The 20,698-nt window shown below is 45.0% G+C and overlaps 3 protein-coding genes across 5 annotated transcripts in view; all 3 read left to right on the top strand.

Annotated features, from left to right (window-relative positions):
- Positions 1-2,037, top strand: part of LOC115547824 (collagenase 3-like) — a 30,000-nt gene extending 27,963 nt beyond the window's left edge. For all 3 annotated transcript variants that reach the window (XM_030362295.1, XM_030362294.1, XM_030362293.1), the window contains 7 exons: positions 72-200; positions 315-476; positions 647-770; positions 883-1,016; positions 1,173-1,332; positions 1,468-1,571; positions 1,885-2,037. In XM_030362295.1, the coding sequence (XP_030218155.1) occupies positions 72-200; positions 315-476; positions 647-770; positions 883-1,016; positions 1,173-1,332; positions 1,468-1,571; positions 1,885-1,991 (920 nt within the window). In that variant the 3' untranslated portion in view covers positions 1,992-2,037. The remainder of the gene's footprint in view (positions 1-71; positions 201-314; positions 477-646; positions 771-882; positions 1,017-1,172; positions 1,333-1,467; positions 1,572-1,884) is intronic.
- A 1,181-nt stretch (positions 2,038-3,218) lies between these two features.
- On the top strand, positions 3,219-6,145 carry LOC115547829 (matrix metalloproteinase-18-like). Its single transcript, XM_030362300.1, has 5 exons — positions 3,219-3,385; positions 4,276-4,405; positions 4,596-4,732; positions 5,633-5,736; positions 6,020-6,145. The coding sequence occupies exons 1-4, from the start codon at positions 3,292-3,294 to the stop codon at positions 5,680-5,682; spliced, it is 411 nt and encodes a 136-aa protein (XP_030218160.1). The 5' UTR covers positions 3,219-3,291; the 3' UTR covers positions 5,683-5,736; positions 6,020-6,145.
- Positions 6,146-11,884: 5,739 nt separating this feature from the next.
- Positions 11,885-15,749, top strand: LOC115547826 (collagenase 3). The gene is made up of 10 exons (XM_030362296.1): positions 11,885-12,095; positions 12,409-12,659; positions 13,116-13,264; positions 13,782-13,910; positions 14,025-14,186; positions 14,358-14,481; positions 14,594-14,727; positions 14,884-15,043; positions 15,179-15,282; positions 15,597-15,749. The coding sequence occupies exons 1-10, from the start codon at positions 11,976-11,978 to the stop codon at positions 15,701-15,703; spliced, it is 1,440 nt and encodes a 479-aa protein (XP_030218156.1). The 5' UTR covers positions 11,885-11,975; the 3' UTR covers positions 15,704-15,749.
- The last annotated feature ends 4,949 nt before the right edge of the window (positions 15,750-20,698 follow it).

The following is a 20,698-nucleotide window of genomic DNA, read 5'->3' as shown; positions in this document are numbered from 1 at the left end:
ATCTCCCTTATTGTACCATCTCTGTGTTTGGTCTACCTGACCTTAAAGTGTTTTTGACGTTGTGCCAACAGCGCATGGTGATTCCTACCCCTTCGACGGCCCCCAGGGCACCCTCGCCCACGCCTTCGCCCCGTCCACGGGGATCGGCGGCGACGCCCACTTTGATGAAGACGAGGATTTCACCTACCGTTCAACAAGTGGTGAGTTCGGCGCACGGAGAATTGCTGGAATATGAACCATTACGCGTTGATAAACAGCACATATCAATATAGCGGGGCTCTCATGTTTCATGTTTGTGTTTGTGTATTTTTCAGGTTATGTTCTTTTTCTGGTTGCGGCCCATGAGTTTGGACATTCCCTGGGCTTGGGCCACTCCAGGGACCCCGGTGCGCTCATGCACTCAAATTACATCTACAAGAACCCCGACACGTTTCAGCTGCCCCTCGACGATGTCAACGGAATCCAGTCCCTCTATGGTCAGTGGAAGTATTAACTGTATTTTAGTGCTACTTGTTTGCCAGGATCGCTTACCTACCTGTAAATCTCAACAAAAAAAGTTATCTATTGTAAGAAATAATGTTTAAGAATGTCTCGGCGTCCTGTTTATTCCTCGACTGATGATTTTGGTTGGACCATGTCCATCCAGGTCCTAACGGCAATGTGAACCCAAATGAACCCACACCACCCAAAACCCCCAACTCCTGCGACGCAACCATGGTCCTCGACGCTGTGATCACCCTGAGGGGCGAGATGCTCTTCTTCAAGGGCAGGTAGAGACCCTTCAAAACACGATAACCCTACACTACAATGACCTTTCATGGATTTATGATTTGTCTAATTCTCATTCACTGTTTGATTGTCGTTGTTGTTGTTGTATTGCAGTTTCTTCTGGCGTAAGCACCCCCAGAACCCCAGGGCCCGGCAGTCCCTCATCTCCAGCTTCTGGCCCAACGCCCCCGAAAAAGTCGATGCTGCTTTCGAGAGCCACCAGACTGACCAGGTCTATCTTTTCAAAGGTACAAGCTCCAGCAGCACAGCAATGATCTGCTCTTGTTTAGCAGAAAAATGGTAGAATGGGCAGCATGTTTTAAAGCGCAGTGTTAAACAGAAAATATCTGCGGGAGAAAACTTTAATACGTGCTAATCCTGGTTCTTTCCCTGTGACCCTCCAGGTCGTCAAGTCTGGGCCTTCTCCGGGTATGATCTGGTGAGCGGCTTTCCCAGGAATATCGATTATTTCGGTCTGCCTAGGAACGTAAACAAAATCAATGCTGCCTTGTACGATACCGATACACACAGGACCCTGTTCTTTGTGGGCGACCAGTACTATAGGTAAGAAAACTAACAAAAAACAATCACAGCTACACTACTGTCGACTGATAACTGACTCAAGCAATGGGGTCGATCATTTCCGTCCGTGCCATTATACGAGCCTTGAATCACAGTTTCACTCTTGTTTTTCCACAGTTATGATGAGGCAAGACGAACGATGGACGCAGGATTCCCCAAGTCAATAGAAACCCTCCTCCCAGGACACACCAGCAAGGTGACGGCTGGATTCCAGTACAGAGGTGAGTGATGACATGATCCCAATAGTTGTCAAAAAAATGTTAACAGTTACATGTTATATCACCAGACCCTTGAACTAGACACCCGCTGGAAAAGTTGTTTATCTAAACACATACTAGGAAACTTTCTAACTACAGCCGTCACTGTTTTCAACTAAATTGATGAGATCAATTGAGCCGTTTTGGTTTTCTTGCACTCTTATTCGATGAAATAATTTTGAATGAAATGACAATGCAGTTACATTGTGCCAGGTTTAACATGTTCCTCCATCGTACCACCTGCAAACCCACTAACGCTGTGTTCTTCTCCCCTCAGGTTACACCTACATTTACAGCGGGTCCAACATGCTTGAGTACAGCCTGAGGACCGGAAAGCTGATCCGTGTCCTGAGAAACGATTACTTCCTGCCATGCGCTAACTAGAAGAATCTGACCTCATATTGTGTTTTAACAACCAATGGCAGTCACAGTGAACAAACCAGTGTTACATTTCTGAATAATATATTTTACAAAGATCTATTAATTTTGTAGAAAATGTTTTTTACTTACGAAAACATTAATTTTTTTATAAACCTGATTTTTTCAATCCTAATTAATTTGTACTATGTATCGACGAAAGATTAATTGAAACAATAAAGACATTTGAATGTTATATCTTGTTTGTTATTTGTTTTTTAAAGTTTACATCAACAAGTGATGTTGCAAATGGAGATACTGAGTAGGGATATCAAATCTCTTAATGCTGCTATAGGAAAGGGTTTTAAAGAGAGAGCGTATAAATAAGCAAAGAGAGCAAGATTTTGAAACCAAACAATCAAAAGATTCCCTTCCCCTCCCACTGCTCCATATGTTTCTCCACCATTGACAAATGTTGCATGTGAAAAAAATCCAATCAACCTTGATTAGTCAGAAATAGGCTCATAAAGAGCTGTGAACAAAAGATAGCTGGGCCACTTCTAACAAATTACACTAAAATAATAGCTCTCATAGTCCATTTATGTGTGTGTGTGTGTGTGTGTGTGTGTGTGTGTGTGTGTGTGTGTGTGTGTGTGTGTGTGTGTGTGTGTGTGTGTGTGTGTGTGTGTGTGTGTGTGCAGGGCCGTTGCACCAAATCCTGGGCCCCTATACAAGAGGTACTGATGGGCCCCCCTGCGCTGAATTGTTGACGGGTGGGGGGGGGGGGGGGGTTAGGGAGCGATTGTTGACGGGGAGGGGGGGGTAGGGAGCGATTGTTGACGGGGGGGGGGGGGGGGAGGGGGGGAGACGTGGCCGTGTGCGACTCCTAACTCTATGGGCTGGTAGATAATTTATTTACTTATTTTTTTTATTATTTTTTTATTGCCATGGGCCCCCCCTCTGCCTTGGGCCCCCCCACAACTGTTTCACTTTCCCCCGCAGTCCGTCGGCCCTGTGTGTGTGTGTGTGTGTGTGTGTGTGTGTGTGTGTGTGTGTGTGTGTGTGTGTGTGCGTGGTTGTGTGTGTGTGTGTGTGTGTGTGTGGTTGTGTGGTTGTGTGTGTGTGTGTGTGTGTGTGGTTGTGTGTGTGTGTGTGTGTGTGTGTGTGTGTGTGTGTGTGTGTGTGTGTGTGTGTGTGTGTGTGTGTGTGTGTGGTTGTGTGTGTGTGTGTGTGGTTGTGTGTGTATGTGTGTGGCACTCTGTTAGGCTTCAACCTCTTTGCGGTGGCAGTGCATGAGTTTGGCCACGCCCTGGGCCTGCCTCACGCCATGGACCCCGGGGCGGTGATGTACCCGACGTACAGCTTCCTGCCGGACCTACGGCTGGCCCACCATGATGTCCAGGCGGCCCAGCGCATGTACGGTGGGTCAGGAAATACCACGCACAACCCGTTCTCAATGCACCACGTTTCCATAACACAAAATTATGACTTTTTTTTTTATAATGTAGGGACATTACAGGTAAAATTAGGAACAAAAATGACAATTTAGCAATATATATAAAATGCTGATGAAAAAATAGTTTTTTAAGCTGCTTAACAAACCTTACTTAACATTGTCTGGCACCGCCCACCTACCTACTTCCACTCAATTTTCATTTCACTTCAGTACTAGGTCTGGGTCTGCTTAATATGAATGCGTTCCAGGGAAAACTAGATTTCTGGCGGTCCAATCAGCGAACAGAGGGAGTAGCTGAGAACAATGACATCTAGTTCGCGCGCCAGTTTCAGTTGTGGTCAGAGGAAGACAATGGAGAAGGATACGAGAGAAGCTATTCGGTCTGTTGTGGGATCGCTGCCGAAAATCGATCAATTAAAGCCGGAGCAAGAACAAGCTTTGCAGAGTTTTGTTGGTGGCCATGATGTTGTGGCGCTTCTCCCCACCGGGTTCGGGAAAAGTTTCATTTTCCAGCTGGCTCCGTTAGTTGTGAAGGAGCCGGTCCCGTCGCATGACATACGTCACGACCAAACGCTATGCGATTGGTTATGGCAGATCCAGAGTGGCACTGGGCAGATCCAATCATTTTAAAACTTCTACAGACACCCGCCTTCAAGTGAGTGAACGTTTGTCAATTGAGCAGTTCCAGACCTTCTGTACAAATGAAATGAAGTACGATGGTCTGGCAGGACCAGGCTATACTTAACATTGTCTGCAATAAAAAAAGGAGAACAGATGTAGTGTGTTCAATCTCACCACCCGTCCATCAAAACCTCTTCCTCTCCTTCCTTTACTCTCCTCTTCCCCCCCCCCCAGGCATCAATCCGAAGTATGCTTCCCTCTTCTACAAGAGGCCCCCTCCTCGGACACCTGACAAGTGTGACCCAAATTTGTCGTTTGATGCGGTCACAGAACTCCAGCAGGAGATCGTGTTTTTCAAAGACAGGTATGCACCGCGACGACAACGCAAAGTTCACCTGGGTCAACCCATGATCTACGGGAGCATGCAACAACATTTCACTGGATGTCTGACAAAATTCCTTCCTCAAAGTAATGACCATCCGATCACAGTCAAAATAACAGCAACCCATTCGTTAAAGCAACATGTAAAAGCCCATGGCCTGTCTGTCTTAAAGATTCATGTGGCGTAAGTATCCGACATCTGATGAGATCGGGATCAGTCTGATCCGTGGCTTGTGGCCCGATGCTGTACCACATAACATGGACGCCGCCTATGAGAATGTGGAGATGAACCAACTCTTGTTTTTTAAAGGTATGCTTAATCTCTTTCATGATGATTAATTTTTTATAGTGCCACCGAGATTAATACTTGGTCGCAATATTTTTCTATGTCTGACTCATGAGTGTATGTGTGTGTGTTTGTGTGTGTGTGTCTGCCTGCTGGTGTCTGTATGTGTGTGTGTGTGTGTGTTTCAACGCCTGCGTGTGTGTGTGTCTACGCCTGTGTGTGTGTGTGTCTACGCCTGTGTGTGTGTGTGTCTACGCCTCTATGTTTGTTTGGTTGTATTTGAGTGTGTGTGTGTGTGTGTGTCTTCACCTCTGTGTGTGTGCGTCTGTGTTTCCATGCCTGTGTGTGTGTATGTGTCTGCCTGCGTGTGTGTGTGTGCGTGTGTGTGTGTGTGTGTGTGTGTCCATGCCTGTGTGTGTGTATGTGTCTGCCTGTGTATGTGTGTGTGTGTGTGTGTGTGTGTGTGTGTGTGTGTGTGTGTGTGTGTGTGTGTGTGTGTGTGTGTGTGTGTGTGTGTGTGTGTGTGTGTGTGTGTGTGTGTGTGTCCATGCGTGTGTGTGTGTGTGTGTGTGTATGTGTCTGCCTGTGTGTGTGTGTGTGTGTGTGTGTGTGTGTGTGTGTGTGTGTGTGTGTGTGTGTGTGTGTGTGTGTATGTGTGTCTAAAGATAGTCAGTACTGGGCGATCAGACAGTTAAATCTGATGGCAGGGTTCCCCAGCAACATCTCAGACCTGGGCTTCCCTCCCAGAGTGCAGGCTGTAGACGCTGCTGTATATACTACATACCAATTAGTCATCTCAACAAGATAATGAATATCAATGTCTGTGGCTCATATAATGATCGTAGGTCGTGTATCTTGAATAAGATGTGTCAGAGCGAGTTGGGAAGGATTTACAATCAGCATGTACCTCTGCTTGTATTCCAGGTACGACGAGCAGCAGAAGACAATGGAGGAGGGGTCCCCAGCGCCAATAGACCAGCAATGGCCGGGCGTTCCCTCTCACCTCGATGCAGCTATTTTTTATAAGGGTACAGTATGTAATGTTTTGATTAATCACAATCAAACCCAACACTTTATGTAGGAGTTAATGTCTATGTTGCAGCCTTGATTTGTGCATTTATTATGTATCCACTCTATGGTAGTGAGGTATGGATACCTTACCACCAGTCTGGATGTTTACAAAGACAATCACATCCAAACCCTGCCTCTGATTTGCCCTCCATTTGATCATGTGGGTGTGAGAGTTATACCAAACACACCAACCATAACTAAAAACTACTTTGCGTGATGTGTACCCATCATCCCACACAGGTTTCGTATACTTCTTCAAAGGAGGTTTCCAGTACAAGTACGACCCTGAGGTGAAATATGTCATCTCCAGAAGGCCGGCTGGTCATATGCTGGGATGCAGGGGGGTCCCTGAGTGACACACTGATGAAGGGAGGCATGGCTTGATTGTTCATCGCTCGTAATGCCCTGATGATTATTATTTAGTTCATTTAGTTTAGTTTAGTTTATTTATTTTGAACACATATTACATATCATTGCATTCTCGCATTAGTTAGAAACACAAAAAATGTATGCAAGTCTTTGTTTGTTACCGTGTTACACATTTTTATTTCTTCCTCTCAGGCATTCCACGTTAACTCCTTCATTTAAGTGTGTTTGAGTTCATACATAATGTATTGGTAGGTTCAAGATACTCTGCTATGTTAATGATTCAAATATCCCTATTTGGTGGAATAAAAATAGGGTTTGTATGTTTTGTATGTGTTTCCCCAGAATTCCATTCATGATGATGAAGATGAGTGTGTGTGTTTGTATGTTTTGCACGGCGGTGGATATGCTTGCTTGCGAGAGTGTGTGTATGTCAGTTTATGTGCGTGTTTTTGTGTGTGTGTGTGTGTAAATAAATGTAAATGGACTGCATTTATATAGCACTTTTATAACCATTGGCCACCCAAAGCACTTTACAATATTGCCTCACATTTACCATTCACGCACACACCCACGGCGGATTCAACCATGCAAGGCGACAGCCAGCTCGTCAGGAGCTAACAGTCAGGTTTAGGTGCCTTGCTCAAGGACACCTCGACACTCAGCTAGGAGGAGCCGAGGATCGAACCATCAACCTTCAGGTTACCAGCCAACCCGCTCTACCTCCTGAGCTACTGCCGCCCCGGTGTATGTGTGTGTGTGTGTGTGTGTGTGTGTGTTTGTGTGTGTGATTCTGTCTGTGGGCTCCGTTGTTTAAAGGAAGAACCACAGAGAGAAGTGGTTAGAATGATTAGATTACACTGTACTCAACCTCTAGTTGTAATTGAACCGATAGCAATAATGTGGAAACCCCAGTCGATAATGTAACAAATTTCTGAGCGCATAATGTACTCTTGAAAGCAATGCCAACATTTAAATATTTTTCAACAATTCAGCGAACCAAAGTCAACAGGCTGATTATCATTTAGGGGGCCACTCAATGATATGCAGAAGCGTCATCAACACGCCCACTGAAGTTGTGTGAGAAATACAGACTTTCTAATCCTCATTCACATATAAGGTAATTTACATTTCCTACGGAGAAAATACTACCTCAGGGGTAGGATTTATTCAGGAGATTTTCTGGGTATAAATGTAAGGTTATGTTGTTAACACATACGTCCCATCTGGAGAATATCAGGACTTTCACGTGTGTCTGAAACCAGCTAGTGTGTGAGCATTTGATTACATTATAAAATTAATCAATTTATGGTAACAGGGGTAATTGTTCAATGGGAAGTGTAGTATACTATGCATGCAAATCAATTATTACATAGCTTTTACTGTTATTCTGGGCTGAAAAGTGCATTGACATAAAATGAAAGGCAACTACTATTGGTTAGTTGACAATATAATCATCATTGAGATTAAACATCTCTTCCAGTGTCCTGGCCAAAACAGGCAGCAGTAGCCTACTGTCACACATAGCATACACACTAGCATAAGAAGAAAAAAATAACTTAAACAGTCCGCAGGGGGGAGGGGGGATATTAATATCGCAAGACATTTGGGGAGGCTCAAGGAGGAGGGTAATGCGCTTTGTGTGTGCTTTCGTGCGTGTGCGCTTTCGTGCATGTGTCGCTGCCTTTGTCTTGACATTCGTTGTGTGCGCGTGCGTTGACGTAGTTTACATGGAGTCATGAATCAGACAGGGAAGTGATTAAAACGATGACATTGGCACATATGACTGGGCTGTCTACACCATCTGTTTTTAATGTTGCCAATGAGAAATGGGAAAATCATTGAACAATCATCCAGCGGTTTTCAAAGTGGGGCACTAGTACCCCTCAGGGTACCTGGATGGGTCTAGGGGATACTCAAAATAAATCTGTGATTTTCCTTCACAGTCTTGTGGCTGACAGAAGTCTCAGTACCAAAAATAAATGTATGCAGCCCAGTGTAACCAAACTCCCCTTACACTTATCCAATGCGGGAAACTCACACATTGAAAGATCTACACACCGTGCTTTTGGTCGTTAATGAACGTTGCCATGAGAACAGAGATGTTTGTCTCAAAGTCGGGAGTCAGAAACGTTAGGTTAGTTAAGAAGCTACACATTTATCAATTTCTATTTAAACCTGTTAATTAATTAACAAGAGCTAATCCACTAATTACCACCAATGGCAACAATGTCTATGTTCGTCTTTATATTTTATGTATATATGTTGATTTGTAATGTATGCGTGTCCATTTTTTGCAGCAGCAGCAGAATTAAGAACAAAAACATTTCAGTGAGCTGTCTGTGAAGCTGGGAGAACTCGTTGGGATGGGATAGGTCACAAGGGGTACATCACTGATAAAAGTTTGGGAACAACTGGATACGACAATTCCATATGAGAAAACACAGTTTTCCATTGGTAGAAAAGACTGCTTCCATTAAAGCATTCAGGAAACATGCATGTGCCATTCAAAATTGTAATTATGTAATGTTTCTATATTGTATGCTATGTTATAAAAAACAAATATATTACTATAGTATTTCAATGTGTTACTCAACTATTTAACAATATCCGTGCAACTAATCCTGTGGACAGGCCTCTAAAGAGTTGTAATGCATGTCATCGGGGAATAATTACAAATAATTTGGGCGTGAATCTTGTGTGTGTGTAAATAAATGTAAATGGACTGCATTTATATAGCACTTTTATAACCATTGGCCACCCAAAGCACTTTACAATATTGCCTCACATTTACCATTCACGCACACACCCACGGCTGATTCAACCATGCAAGGCGACAGCCAGCTCGAAAGGAGCTAACAGTCAGGGTTAGGTGCCTTGCTCAAGGACACATCGACACTCAGCTAGGAGGAGCCGAGGATCGAACCATCAACCTTCAGGTTACCAGCCAACCCGCTCTACCTCCTGAGCTACTGCCGCCCCGGTGTATGTGTGTGTGTGTGTGTGTGTGTGTGTCCCTGTGTGTGTTTGTGTGTGTGATTCTGTTTGTGGGCTCCGTTGTTTAAAGGAAGAACCACAGAGAGAAGTGGTTAGAATGATTAGATTACACTGTACTCAACCTCTAGTTGTAATTGAACCGATAGCAATAATGTGGAAACCCCAGTCGATAATGTAACAAATTTCTGAGCGCATAATATAATAACATTTTGCCTATAATTGTATTAGATTTAACATTTGTTCACCCCAAATGACTCTTAAAAGCAATGCCAACATTTAAATATTTTTCAACAATTCAGCGAACCAAAGTCAACAGGCTGATTATCATTTAGGGGGCCACTCAATGATATGCAGAAGCGTCATCAACACGCCCACTGAAGTTGTGTGAGAAATACAGACTTTCTAATCCTCATTCACATATAAGGTCATTTACATTTCCTACGGAGAAAATACTACCTCAGGGGTAGGATTTATTCAGGAGATTTTCTGGGTATAAATGTAAGGTTATGTTGTTAACACATACGTCCCATCTGGAGAATATCAGGACTTTCACGTGTGTCTGAAACCAGCTAGTGTGTGAGCATTTGATTACATTATAAAATTAATCAATTTATGGTAACAGGGGTAATTGTTCAAAGGGAAGTGTAGTATACTATGCATGCAAATCAATTATTACATAGCTTTTACTGTTATTCTGGGCTGAAAAGTGCATTGACATAAAATGAAAGGCAACTACTATTGGTTAGTTGAAAATATAATCATCATTGAGATTAAACATCTCTTCCAGTGTCCTGGCCAAAACAGGCAGCAGTAGCCTACTGTCACACATAGCATACACACTAGCATAAGAAGAAAAAAATAACTTAAACAGTCCGCAGGGGGGAGGGGGGATATTAATATCGCAAGACATTTGGGGAGGCTCAAGGAGGAGGGTAATGCGCTTTGTGTGTGCTTTCGTGCGTGTGCGCTTTCGTGCATGTGTCGCTGCCTTTGTCTTGACATTCGTTGTGTGCGCGTGCGTTGACGTAGTTTACATGGAGTCATGAATCAGACAGGGAAGTGATTAAAACGATGACATTGGCACATATGACTGGGCTGTCTACACCATCTGTTTTTAATGTTGCCAATGAGAAATGGGAAAATCATTGAACAATCATCCAGCGGTTTTCAAAGTGGGGCACTAGTACCCCTCAGGGTACCTGGATGGGTCTAGGGGATACTCAAAATAAATCTGTGATTTTCCTTCACAGTCTTGTGGCTGACAGAAGTCTCAGTACCAAAAATAAATGTATGCAGCCCAGTGTAACCAAACTCCCCTTACACTTATCCAATGCGGGAAACTCACACATTGAAAAATCTACACACCGTGCTTTTGGTCGTTAATGAACGTTGCCATGAGAACAGAGATGTTTGTCTCAAAGTCGGGAGTCAGAAACGTTAGGTTAGTTAAGAAGCTACACATTTATCAATTTCTATTTAAACCTGTTAATTAATTAACAAGAGCTAATCCACTAATTACCACCAATGGCAACAATGTCTATGTTCGTCTTTATATTTTATGTATATATGTTGATTTGTAATGTATGCGTGTCCATTTTTTTTGCAGCAGCAGAATTAAGAACAAAAACATTTCAGTGAGCTGTCTGTGAAGCTGGGAGAACTCGTTGGGATGGGATAGGTCACAAGGGGTACATCACTGATAAAAGTTTGGGAACAACTGGATACGACAATTCCATATGAGAAAACACAGTTTTCCATTGGTAGAAAAGACTGCTTCCATTAAAGCATTCAGGAAACATGCATGTGCCATTCAAAATTGTAATTATGTAATGTTTCTATATTGTATGCTATGTTATAAAAAACAAATATATTACTATAGTATTTCAATGTGTTACTCAACTATTTAACAATATCCGTACAACTAATCCCGTGGACAGGCCTCTAAAGAGTTGTAATGCATGTCATCGGGGAATAATTACAAATAATTTGGGCGTGAATCTTGTTACTATTCCTCACAATCGCTTAATAATTCTTTATATGTGCTGGAGTTTGGACGTAATACCTGTGCTACCTGTGGGGAAAGTGGCAGCATGTCTACGGGCCGTCTTCCCGGCAATGATGGTAGCCTGAGGCTGCAGGGGACAGCCACCCAGAATCACCACTCGGGAGGGTATGCAGGAAAAGGGCTTTGCGAAAAGATATATGGGGTAAAGAAAAACAATAGCAAACAAAGGCAACTTAACATTACAATACATACGCCATTCATTAAAGGTCCCTCATCCATAGCATCACTTGTATTATTGTAAATAATGTTTTACATCACTTTTCCATCACTTTCATGTCACATGACACCGTCACATGCTAATTGTACAATATGCCGTTAAATATGTTGTTTGATAGTGAAAATGTAGAAATATTGGCTACACAAAAAAATCATTTGTTCTCTGCATATCGGCATCGCGGCATTGCGCTTTTTAAGTCCATAAGTCACTCAATAACTTCGTTTTGACCAGCCCCATGACATAACCATATAGATGTCCTTAAAGAGCAAAATACATGACAATTGAATCATTAATTGATCAAACATTCCTAAATAACGCAACATATATGACAGTGCCACGCAGTGTCTCCTTTGTGTCAGTATGTTTTCAGATTTTATTTTTCCTTCTCCTTAGCCTAGCCCCTCCTACTTCCTCCATCCTACGGTGGGTTTCCTCATCCAGTGACTCTCTTTGGCTTGTTACTCAACACATCAGGGCCCGGCCGTGAAGGTATATAATGCCTGCCTGCGGGGCTCCCAACTCACAACTTAAGTCCTTCACGGCAAAACAACATGCGCTCTTTGAACCTGTGCATCTTCCTGAGCTTGACGGCGGCAGTGGTTTACTCCCTGCCCCTAGACAGAGATCAACCGCCACAACAAATCACCCATAAAGATGAAGAATTTGCAGAGGTAAGTCCTTTTTACTTTTTATTTAGGCTTTGCTTTGTAATCTCTTAGTTGTTACACGTGGTATTGGTATTCACCAATTATCTTTTGAGGAAATAACTGCTAACAGACAATGCTCTCTGTACATTTTAAAAGGGTGAATAACTTTTAATTGGTTGTTGTTTGTCATGCATGTATACATATAAACAACTCTCTCTCTCTCTCTCTCTCTCTCTCTCTCTCTCTCTCTCTCTCTCTCTCTCTCTCTCTCTCTCTCTCTCTCTCTCTCTCTCTCTCTCTCTCTCTCTCTCTCTCTCTCTCTCTCTCTCTCTCACAGAGCTACCTCAAGAGCTTCTTCAACCTCACCAAAGAGCATGAGAGGTCTTTTGGTCGCCAGGGGGTCAACCCCATGGCCGAGAAGCTCAGGGACATGCAGCGCTTCTTTGGCCTGAATATCACTGGCTCAGTGGACGCTGACACCATGCAGATGATGAAGAAGGCCCGCTGCGGGGTCCCCGACACCCAAGTCGCCCCTTTCTCTACTTCCGGGGGGGACCTTAAGTGGCAAACAACGGCCCTCACCTACAGGTAACAGGCACCAGAATACATGCCATTGGGTGGATTCTGTTAAAACGTTTTATAATAATGTGAGTGCATACATTCTTAGCATGGTAGACCCCAGTGGGAATTGAGAACCTAACCCTGGCAGCACTCATAAGAGTGTGGCCAGACAGGACCACCACCTTGTTTCTATCTGTGTGTCAGGGGGTCTTGGTGATGTATTGTATTTTGCTTCTCTCCTGTTGTTTGTGTGTGTTTGTGTGTGTGTGCGTGTGTGTGTGTCTGTGTGTGTGTGTGTGTGTGTGTGTGTGTGTGTGTGTGTGTGTGTGTGTGTGTGTGTGTGTGTGTGTGTGTGTGTGTGTGTGTGTGTGTGTGTGTGTGTGTGTGTGTGTGCGTGTGTCTCTGGGGGTTTGTTGGTCTTGAGATGAGTGCGCCTCAGAGTTATTTTTGATCAAACTTCCATGTATCTTTTTGCCTTCACAGGATTCTGAACTACACTCCGGACATGTCCCGGGCAGAGGTAGACGATTCCGTGGAAAAAGCGTTGAATGTGTGGGCCAGGGTCACTCCCCTGACGTTTCGAAGGATGGAGCGCGGTACCGCTGACATCATGATCTCCTTCGCGAGACGATGTAAGTGTTGACGCCAGACTTGAGACTAACCCAACATTGTTAGATGCAACGTACGTGCCCTCTGGCTTTCTCGGGAATTAATGTCTGGTCAAACTATTCAAGAAAGAAAACCAACAAAATACAGACCAACAGCAAACCATATCGAAACCATATACAGTATAAGTATAATACTAATATATAATATATTAGGTAAAATCTAATCTTATCAAATAATAATATAGCAATAGAATACAATATAATGAATCAAAAAGTGAGCTGCCAAATTTGACTGAAACAGGCAGATAAATAGCTTATAGCATCACTAGGCTGACATTCTTATGTTCACTGCGCCTCCAAAAACAAAAACAGAATAACCAATCCACTGCTGGCAGGCCAGCAGTTGAATGAGGATGTTCTTGCCAAGTTGCACGTTGGATGTTGGGGAGATTCATCACAGGACTTCAATCATCTCCCTTATTGTACCATCTCTGTGTTTGGTCTACCTGACCTTAAAGTGTTTTTGACGTTGTGCCAACAGCGCATGGTGATTCCTACCCCTTCGACGGCCCCCAGGGCACCCTCGCCCACGCCTTCGCCCCGTCCACGGGGATCGGCGGCGACGCCCACTTTGATGAAGACGAGGATTTCACCTACCGTTCAACAAGTGGTGAGTTCGGCGCACGGAGAATCGCTGGAATATGAACCATTACGCGTTGATAAACAGCACATATCAATATAGCGGGGCTCTCATGTTTCATGTTTGTGTTTGTGTATTTTTCAGGTTATGTTCTTTTCCTGGTTGCGGCCCATGAGTTTGGACATTCCCTGGGCTTGGGCCACTCCAGGGACCCCGGTGCGCTCATGTACCCAAATTACATCTACAAGAACCCCGACACGTTTCAGCTGCCCCTCGACGATGTCAACGGAATCCAGTCCCTCTATGGTCAGTGGAAGTATTAACTTTATTTTAGTGCTACTTGTTTGCCAGGATCGCTTACCTACCTGTAAATCTCAACAAAAAAAAGTTATCTATTGTAAGAAATAATGTTTAAGAATGTCTCGGCGTCCTGTTTATTCCTCGACTGATGATTTTGGTTGGACCATGTCCATCCAGGTCCTAATGGCAATGTGAACCCAAATGAACCCACACCACCCACAACCCCCGACTCCTGCGACGCAACCATGGTCCTCGACGCTGTGAGCACCCTGAGGGGCGAGATGCTCTTCTTCAAGGGCAGGTAGAGACCGTTCAAAACACGATAACCCTACACTACAATGACCTTTCATGGATTTATGATTTGTCTAATTCTCATTCACTGTTTGATTGTCGTTGTTGTTGTTGTATTGCAGTTTCTTCTGGCGTAAGCACCCCCAGAACCCCAGGGCCCGGCAGTCCCTCATCTCCAGCTTCTGGCCCAACGCCCCCGAAAAAGTCGATGCTGCTTTCGAGAGCCACCAGACTGACCAGGTCTATCTTTTCAAAGGTACAAGCTCCAGCAGCACAGCAATGATCTGCTATTGTTTAGCAGAAAAATGGTAGAATGGGCAGCATGTTTTAAAGCGCAGTGTTAAACAGAAAATATCTGCGGGAGAAAACTTTAATACGTGCTAATCCTGGTTCTTTCCCTGTGACCCTCCAGGTCGTCAAGTCTGGGCCTTCTCCGGGTATGATATGGTGAGCGGCTTTCCCAGGAATATCGATTATTTCGGTCTGCCTAGGAACGTAAACAAAATCAATGCTGCCTTGTACGATACCGATACACGCAGGACCCTGTTCTTTGTGGGCGACCAGTACTATAGGTAAGAAAACTAACAAAAAACAATCACAGCTACACTACTGTCGACTGATAACTGACTCAAGCAATGGGGTCGATCATTTCCGTCCGTGCCATTATACGAGCCTTGAATCACAGTTTCACTCTTGTGTTTCCACAGTTATGATGAGGCAAGACGAACGATGGACGCAGGATTCCCCAAGTCAATAGAAACCCTCCTCCCAGGACACACCAGCAAGGTGACGGCTGGATTCCAGTACAGAGGTGAGTGATGACCTGATCCCAATGGTTGTCAAAAAAATGTTAACAGTTACATGTTATATCACCAGACCCTTGAACTAGACACCCGCTGGAAAAGTTGTTTATCTAAACACATACTAGGAAACTTTCTAACTACAGCCGTCACTGTTTTCAACTAAATTGATGAGATCAATTGAGCCGTTTTGGTTTTCTTGCACTCTTATTCGTTAAAATTGTTTTGAATGAAAATGACAATGCGGTTAAATTGTGCCAGGTTTAACATGTTCCTCCATCGTACCACCTGCAAACCCACTAACGCTGTGTTCTTCTCCCCTCAGGTTACACCTACATTTACAGCGGGTCCAACATGCTTGAGTACAGCCTGAGGACCGGAAAGCTGATCCGTGTCCTGAGAAACGATTACTTCCTGCCATGCGCTAACTAGAAGAATCTGACCTCATATTGTGTTTTAACAACCAATGGCAGTCACAGTGAACAAACCAGTGTTACATTTCTGAATAATATATTTTACAAAGATCTATTAATTTTGTAGAAAATGTTTTTTACTTACGAAAACATTAATTTTTTTATAAACCTGATTCTTTCAATCCTAATTAATTTGTACTATGTATCGACGAAAGATTAATTGAAACAATAAAGACATTTGAATGTTATATCTTGTTTGTTATTTGTTTTTTAAAGTTTACATCAACAAGTGATGTTGCAAATGGAGATACTGAGTAGGGATATCAAATCTCTTAATGCTGCTATAGGAAAGGGTTTTAAAGAGAGAGCGTATAAATAAGCAAAGAGAGCAAGATTTTGAAACCAAACAATCAAAAGATTCCCTTCCCCTCCCACTGCTCCATATGTTTCTCCACCATTGACAAATGTTGCATGTGAAAAAAATCCAATCAACCTTGATTAGTCAGAAATAGGCTCATAAAGAGCTGTGAACAAAAGATAGCTGGGCCACTTCTAACAAATTACACTCAAATAATAGCTCTCATAGTCCATTTATGTGTGTGTGTGTGTGTGTGTGTGTGTGTGTGTGTGTGTGTGTGTGTGTGTGTGTGTGTGTGTGTGTGTGTGTGTGTGTGTGTGAGTGTGTGTGTGTGTGTGTGTGTGTTTGTGTGTGTGTGTGTGTGTGTGTGTGTGTGTGTGTGCAGGGCCGTTGCACCAAATCCTGGGCCCCTATACAAGAGGTACTGATGGGCCCCCCTGTGTTGAATTGTTGACGGGTGGGGGGGGGGGGGGGGGGGGGGGGGGGGGTTAGGGAGCGATTGTTGACGGGGGGGGGGGGGGTAGGGAGCGATTGTTGACGGGGGGGGGGGGGGAGGGGGGGAGACGTGGCCGTGTGCGACTCCTAACTCTATGGGCTGGTAGATAATTTATTTATTTATTTTTTTTATTATTTTTTTATTGCCATGGGCCCCCCCTCTGCCTTGGGCCCCCCCACAACTGTTTCACTTTCCCCCGCAGTCCGTCGGCCCTGTGTGTGTGTGTGTGTGTGTGTGTGTGTGTGTGTGTGTGTGTGTGTGTGTGTGTGTGTGTGTGTGTGTGTGTGTGTGTGTGTGTGTGTGTGCATGCGTGTATGTGCGTGTGTGTGTTTTTTATTATAACAACATCAGATAGATTACTACTATCCAAGAAAGAGAGTGCTTGACTGGAACTGAGACACACGCGCACACACACACGACACGTCCATCAATGCTTGTAACATGCAGTTCATCAGTACAGTTCATATATTCCCCAAATTGATTTTACCTTTATATTTTATGTTATGTTATACATATGGTATTGTATACCATATTGTAATCAACATTGATGTACTGAATGTCATAATGTAGGGAGATAATTTATTAGATATATAAGAGAGCATATAAAAAGATTGTATCTGATTATGGAAAGTTGATGATGGATTTTTTAACTAAATTACCCACAATACAACGCGACTCCAAAGCGTCACCGAAACACAACTCTACACCCACCTCCTACTATGTAAGTTAGTGTGACAACTATTGGAAACGATAGTTACGTGCGTAACTACGGTTCTATGAATTCTGGATGATCGGTGCTTTAGCACTGGATGTTCCATCTCGCACACGCGCAGGTCGAGTAATTATACCAAGAAAGTCACCTTTGACACCTGGGTGACCCAAGAATATCTATATATTCTGGAAGTCGACCAAGGATCTTGGACAACTTGATCTTCACGCGGAATCTGAGAAGTCTGAGTTACAGAAAACTCTGGCTGTCATCCGGAATTCATGGAACCGTAGTTACATACGTAACTATCGTTCTATTTCATTCCTACGGACCGCCAGAGGAGGTGCTTTAGCACTGGATGACTTATGCCAAAAAGTTCACGAAGAGTGCTCACAAATTAAGGGCTCGAAGCCGTCGACAAGACAACCGTCGCCACAGCATGAGGAGCAGTGACATTAACTCTGTAGAACCGTGCAAACTTAAATGATGAGGACCCTGTAGCCGTGAAGCAAATGTCCGGAACTGGAACCCCTCCAGGCAGCCCATGATGTAGCCATACTCCGGGTAGAGTGGCACTTAACGGCCAAGGGCACAGGGAGCCCCTGTGCTCTATATGCATTCAAGACCAAATCCACAATCCAGTGGGAGAGTCTCTGTTTCGACAGGGCAGCCCCCTTCCTGCAGTCCCAAAACAGACAAAGAGGTCATCTGTCTTGCTCAAGCTGGTTGTCGCTTCAACAGATGCCCAAAGCGCTCGCACCAGGCACAGCAGGTCTGACACTCTTTCTGCACTCCCTGGAGAGCCTGGGGGATTGAAAGCAGCCAACTTGATTGATTGGTTTACATGATGGGGAGACAATCGTTTTAGTAGGAACGATGGATTCAGCCAGAGCACCACTCCTGACCCATCTGTGTGCCAGCGCAAACACGCCTGGCTCACTGACAAGGCATGGAGTTCTCCGCTAGTTTTTCCACCATCTACCATCTGGTTATCCACCCTTGCAGGGTAGAAGCAGCTCTCCGGTTTTCCAACACAGACTGCAGAAAGTGTAGTAGCACTAGCACTGAGCAAGTCTCTGGGACTTCACCCTGTGCCATTCACCACTGTGAAAACAATTTCCACCTGATTGCATAGAGCAACCTAGTAGAGAGTGCCCTTGAACTAAAAATGGTACGGACCAATGACTGGTCACAAGACATCAGCAGTGGGGATCTCAGGGGCCAGCTCTATTTTCACTGGGTCACAGTTCAAAAGTCCAATTCCTCCAAACACATCCTCAAATGTTTCGCTCCACTCACACTGTGCAATAGCCCAATTTTGTTTGCTGTGTCTCCTCCAAGCAGGTTGGTTATGAATGGGCCCGTCATCACATATACCCACAATGTGTATTTCTGTCCATTTCTTGCACAATCAGACAGAAATGTGCCTGAAGTTGCAAACAAGCTCTCGGCCAGGACCTGAAAATGTGGCTTTAGTCTTACTCAAAAGTGGAAGCTGGGGCAGGCTTTGGTATGTGTGCTCTGTTATTACTGTTATATCTGCACCAGTGTCGATTCGGAAACACCATTAATCAGCAGATCTGTGAACCATTTGTCCTCTTGATCTCTAACCTCCAACACAGAACCAAGGAACCATGCACAGCCCTCGTCTTCAATTTCATCAGTTGTGGTTCTTACAGCCTGAACACACTTAGGCTGCATCCGAATACTCATACTTGACTGCTATATAGTAGGCATTTTGTAGTACATCACAAGTATAGCGCGTCCGAATGTTCAGTACGCATTTTTTAGCAGGCAAAAAGTTTCAGAATGCGTACCCAACGCCACAGTATACAACAGTAGGACACTACGCTATCGCAGGTTGCCGGCATCTGATGTGCAGCGCACAGAGGGGAAATACGTAATCTCCAAACATCCGGTGGCGTTTCGGTGGTGTTCGGAAGCGTTCTACGCATAGCTGTAGAACATACTACATTAACGGTCAAGTAGTAGTGGATCTGGAGCAAAGGAAGACGATAAAGTAAAAGCGTCAATCTTGCTGCATGTGATAGGTGAGGATGCATTGGATATATACAACTGTTTCCAACTTGACGATGATGCGAGCCTGGGTGGGCTAATGGACAAGTTTGAAGAGTACTTTGTGCCAAAACAGAACATTACATTTCAGAGATATAAGTTTTTCTTATGTGATCAAAAACAAGAGGTGGGTGTTGATCAGTATCCAGCTGAGTTGCCCACACTGAGTAAGACGTGTGAATTTGGAAATTGGAAAGACTCGCTTGCAAAACTTGACAGAGCAGCAGAAACCACACATGCTGAAGCCAAGGAGCTTCGCAAGGAAGAGACAGCAGTACATGAGATAAAAACGGGAGAACAGTACTCCAAGCATCCAAATAAATACAAGTCGCAAAGAGAGGCTAAAACAGACTTTAAATGTGGGAAATGTGGAGGAAACCACAAACAAATGTCGTGTCCAGCATATGGCAAGGAGTGTCATAACTGCGGGAAAGAGTCCTGCGTGTTCCGTGTTCCTTGTTCCCTTTCGAGTTCCCTGTTGTCTCCCGAGTTCCGAGTTGTCTCCCGAGTTCCCCGATACCTGTGCCTTAGCCTTTAGGCCTGAATAAAGTGCCGTTTACCCTCAATACCGTCTGCGTTTGGGTCCTACCTGCCTGCCTGCACCTCCACCTTCCATAACAGAATGACAGCACCAACAATGGACCCAGCGGACGATCAAGTTAGCCGTGAGTGGGAGGATTTATTTATTATGAAGGCAATAGAACGCTGGGAGAGTTTGGGGTACCACCCGGTTCCTCCTGGCACTCCAGCTCCCGCACTGACTCCGGTCCCCGAGCCCTGTTCGGTTCCTGAGCCCACTCCTCGCTTTCCAGCGTGGTACCGGCCTGGTCGCCTGCTTGAGGTGGTCCGTCCTCCGCTCCTGACTGAGGGGGCCCGCCCCCTGCTCCTTCCAGAGGGGTACCGGCCTCTGCTTCCACCGGAGGGGGTCCGCCCTCCAGACCGTCCAGGGGAGGCACGCCCTCTACCTGGCCTTTCACCAGAGGGGACCCGCCCTCTACCCTGTCCACCAGAGGGGACCCGCCCTCTACCTGGCCTTCTACCAGAGGGGACCCGCCCTCTACCTGGCCTTCTACCAGAGGGGACCCGCCCTCTGCCTGGCCTTCTACCAGAGGGGACCCGCCCTCTGCCTGGCCTTCTACCAGAGGGGACCCGCCCTCTACCCTGTCCACCAGAGGGGACCCGCCCTCTACCTGGCCTTCTACCAGAGGGGACCCGCCCTCTACCCTGTCCACCAGAGGGGACCCGCCCTCTACCTGGCCTTCTACCAGAGGGGACCCGCCCTCTACCTGGCCTTCTACCAGAGGGGACCCGCCCTCTACCTGGCCTTCTACCAGAGGGGACCCGCCCTCTACCTGGCCTTCTACCAGAGGGGACC

The sequence above is a fragment of the Gadus morhua genome, chromosome 7 (genome assembly GCF_902167405.1).
Source record: "Gadus morhua chromosome 7, gadMor3.0, whole genome shotgun sequence".
Classification (NCBI taxonomy): domain Eukaryota; kingdom Metazoa; phylum Chordata; class Actinopteri; order Gadiformes; family Gadidae; genus Gadus; species Gadus morhua.
This window is presented reverse-complemented; position numbering and strand designations above follow the sequence as displayed.

What these genes read in the sequence shown, in the direction of transcription:
- LOC115547829 (XM_030362300.1), top strand. Translation starts at nt 3,292, where the DNA reads ATGGACCCCGGGGCGGTGATGTACCCGACGTACAGCTTCCTGCCGGAC. An exon ending in GGCGGCCCAGCGCATGTACG is followed by an intron (nt 3,386 to 4,275) that starts GTGGGTCAGGAA and finishes CCCCCCCCCCAG; the next exon opens with GCATCAATCCGAAGTATGCT. An exon ending in CCAACTCTTGTTTTTTAAAG is followed by an intron (nt 4,733 to 5,632) that starts GTATGCTTAATC and finishes CTTGTATTCCAG; the next exon opens with GTACGACGAGCAGCAGAAGA.
- LOC115547826 (XM_030362296.1), top strand. Translation starts at nt 11,976, where the DNA reads ATGCGCTCTTTGAACCTGTGCATCTTCCTGAGCTTGACGGCGGCAGTG. An exon ending in ATGCTCTTCTTCAAGGGCAG is followed by an intron (nt 14,482 to 14,593) that starts GTAGAGACCGTT and finishes GTTGTATTGCAG; the next exon opens with TTTCTTCTGGCGTAAGCACC. An exon ending in GGCTGGATTCCAGTACAGAG is followed by an intron (nt 15,283 to 15,596) that starts GTGAGTGATGAC and finishes TTCTCCCCTCAG; the next exon opens with GTTACACCTACATTTACAGC.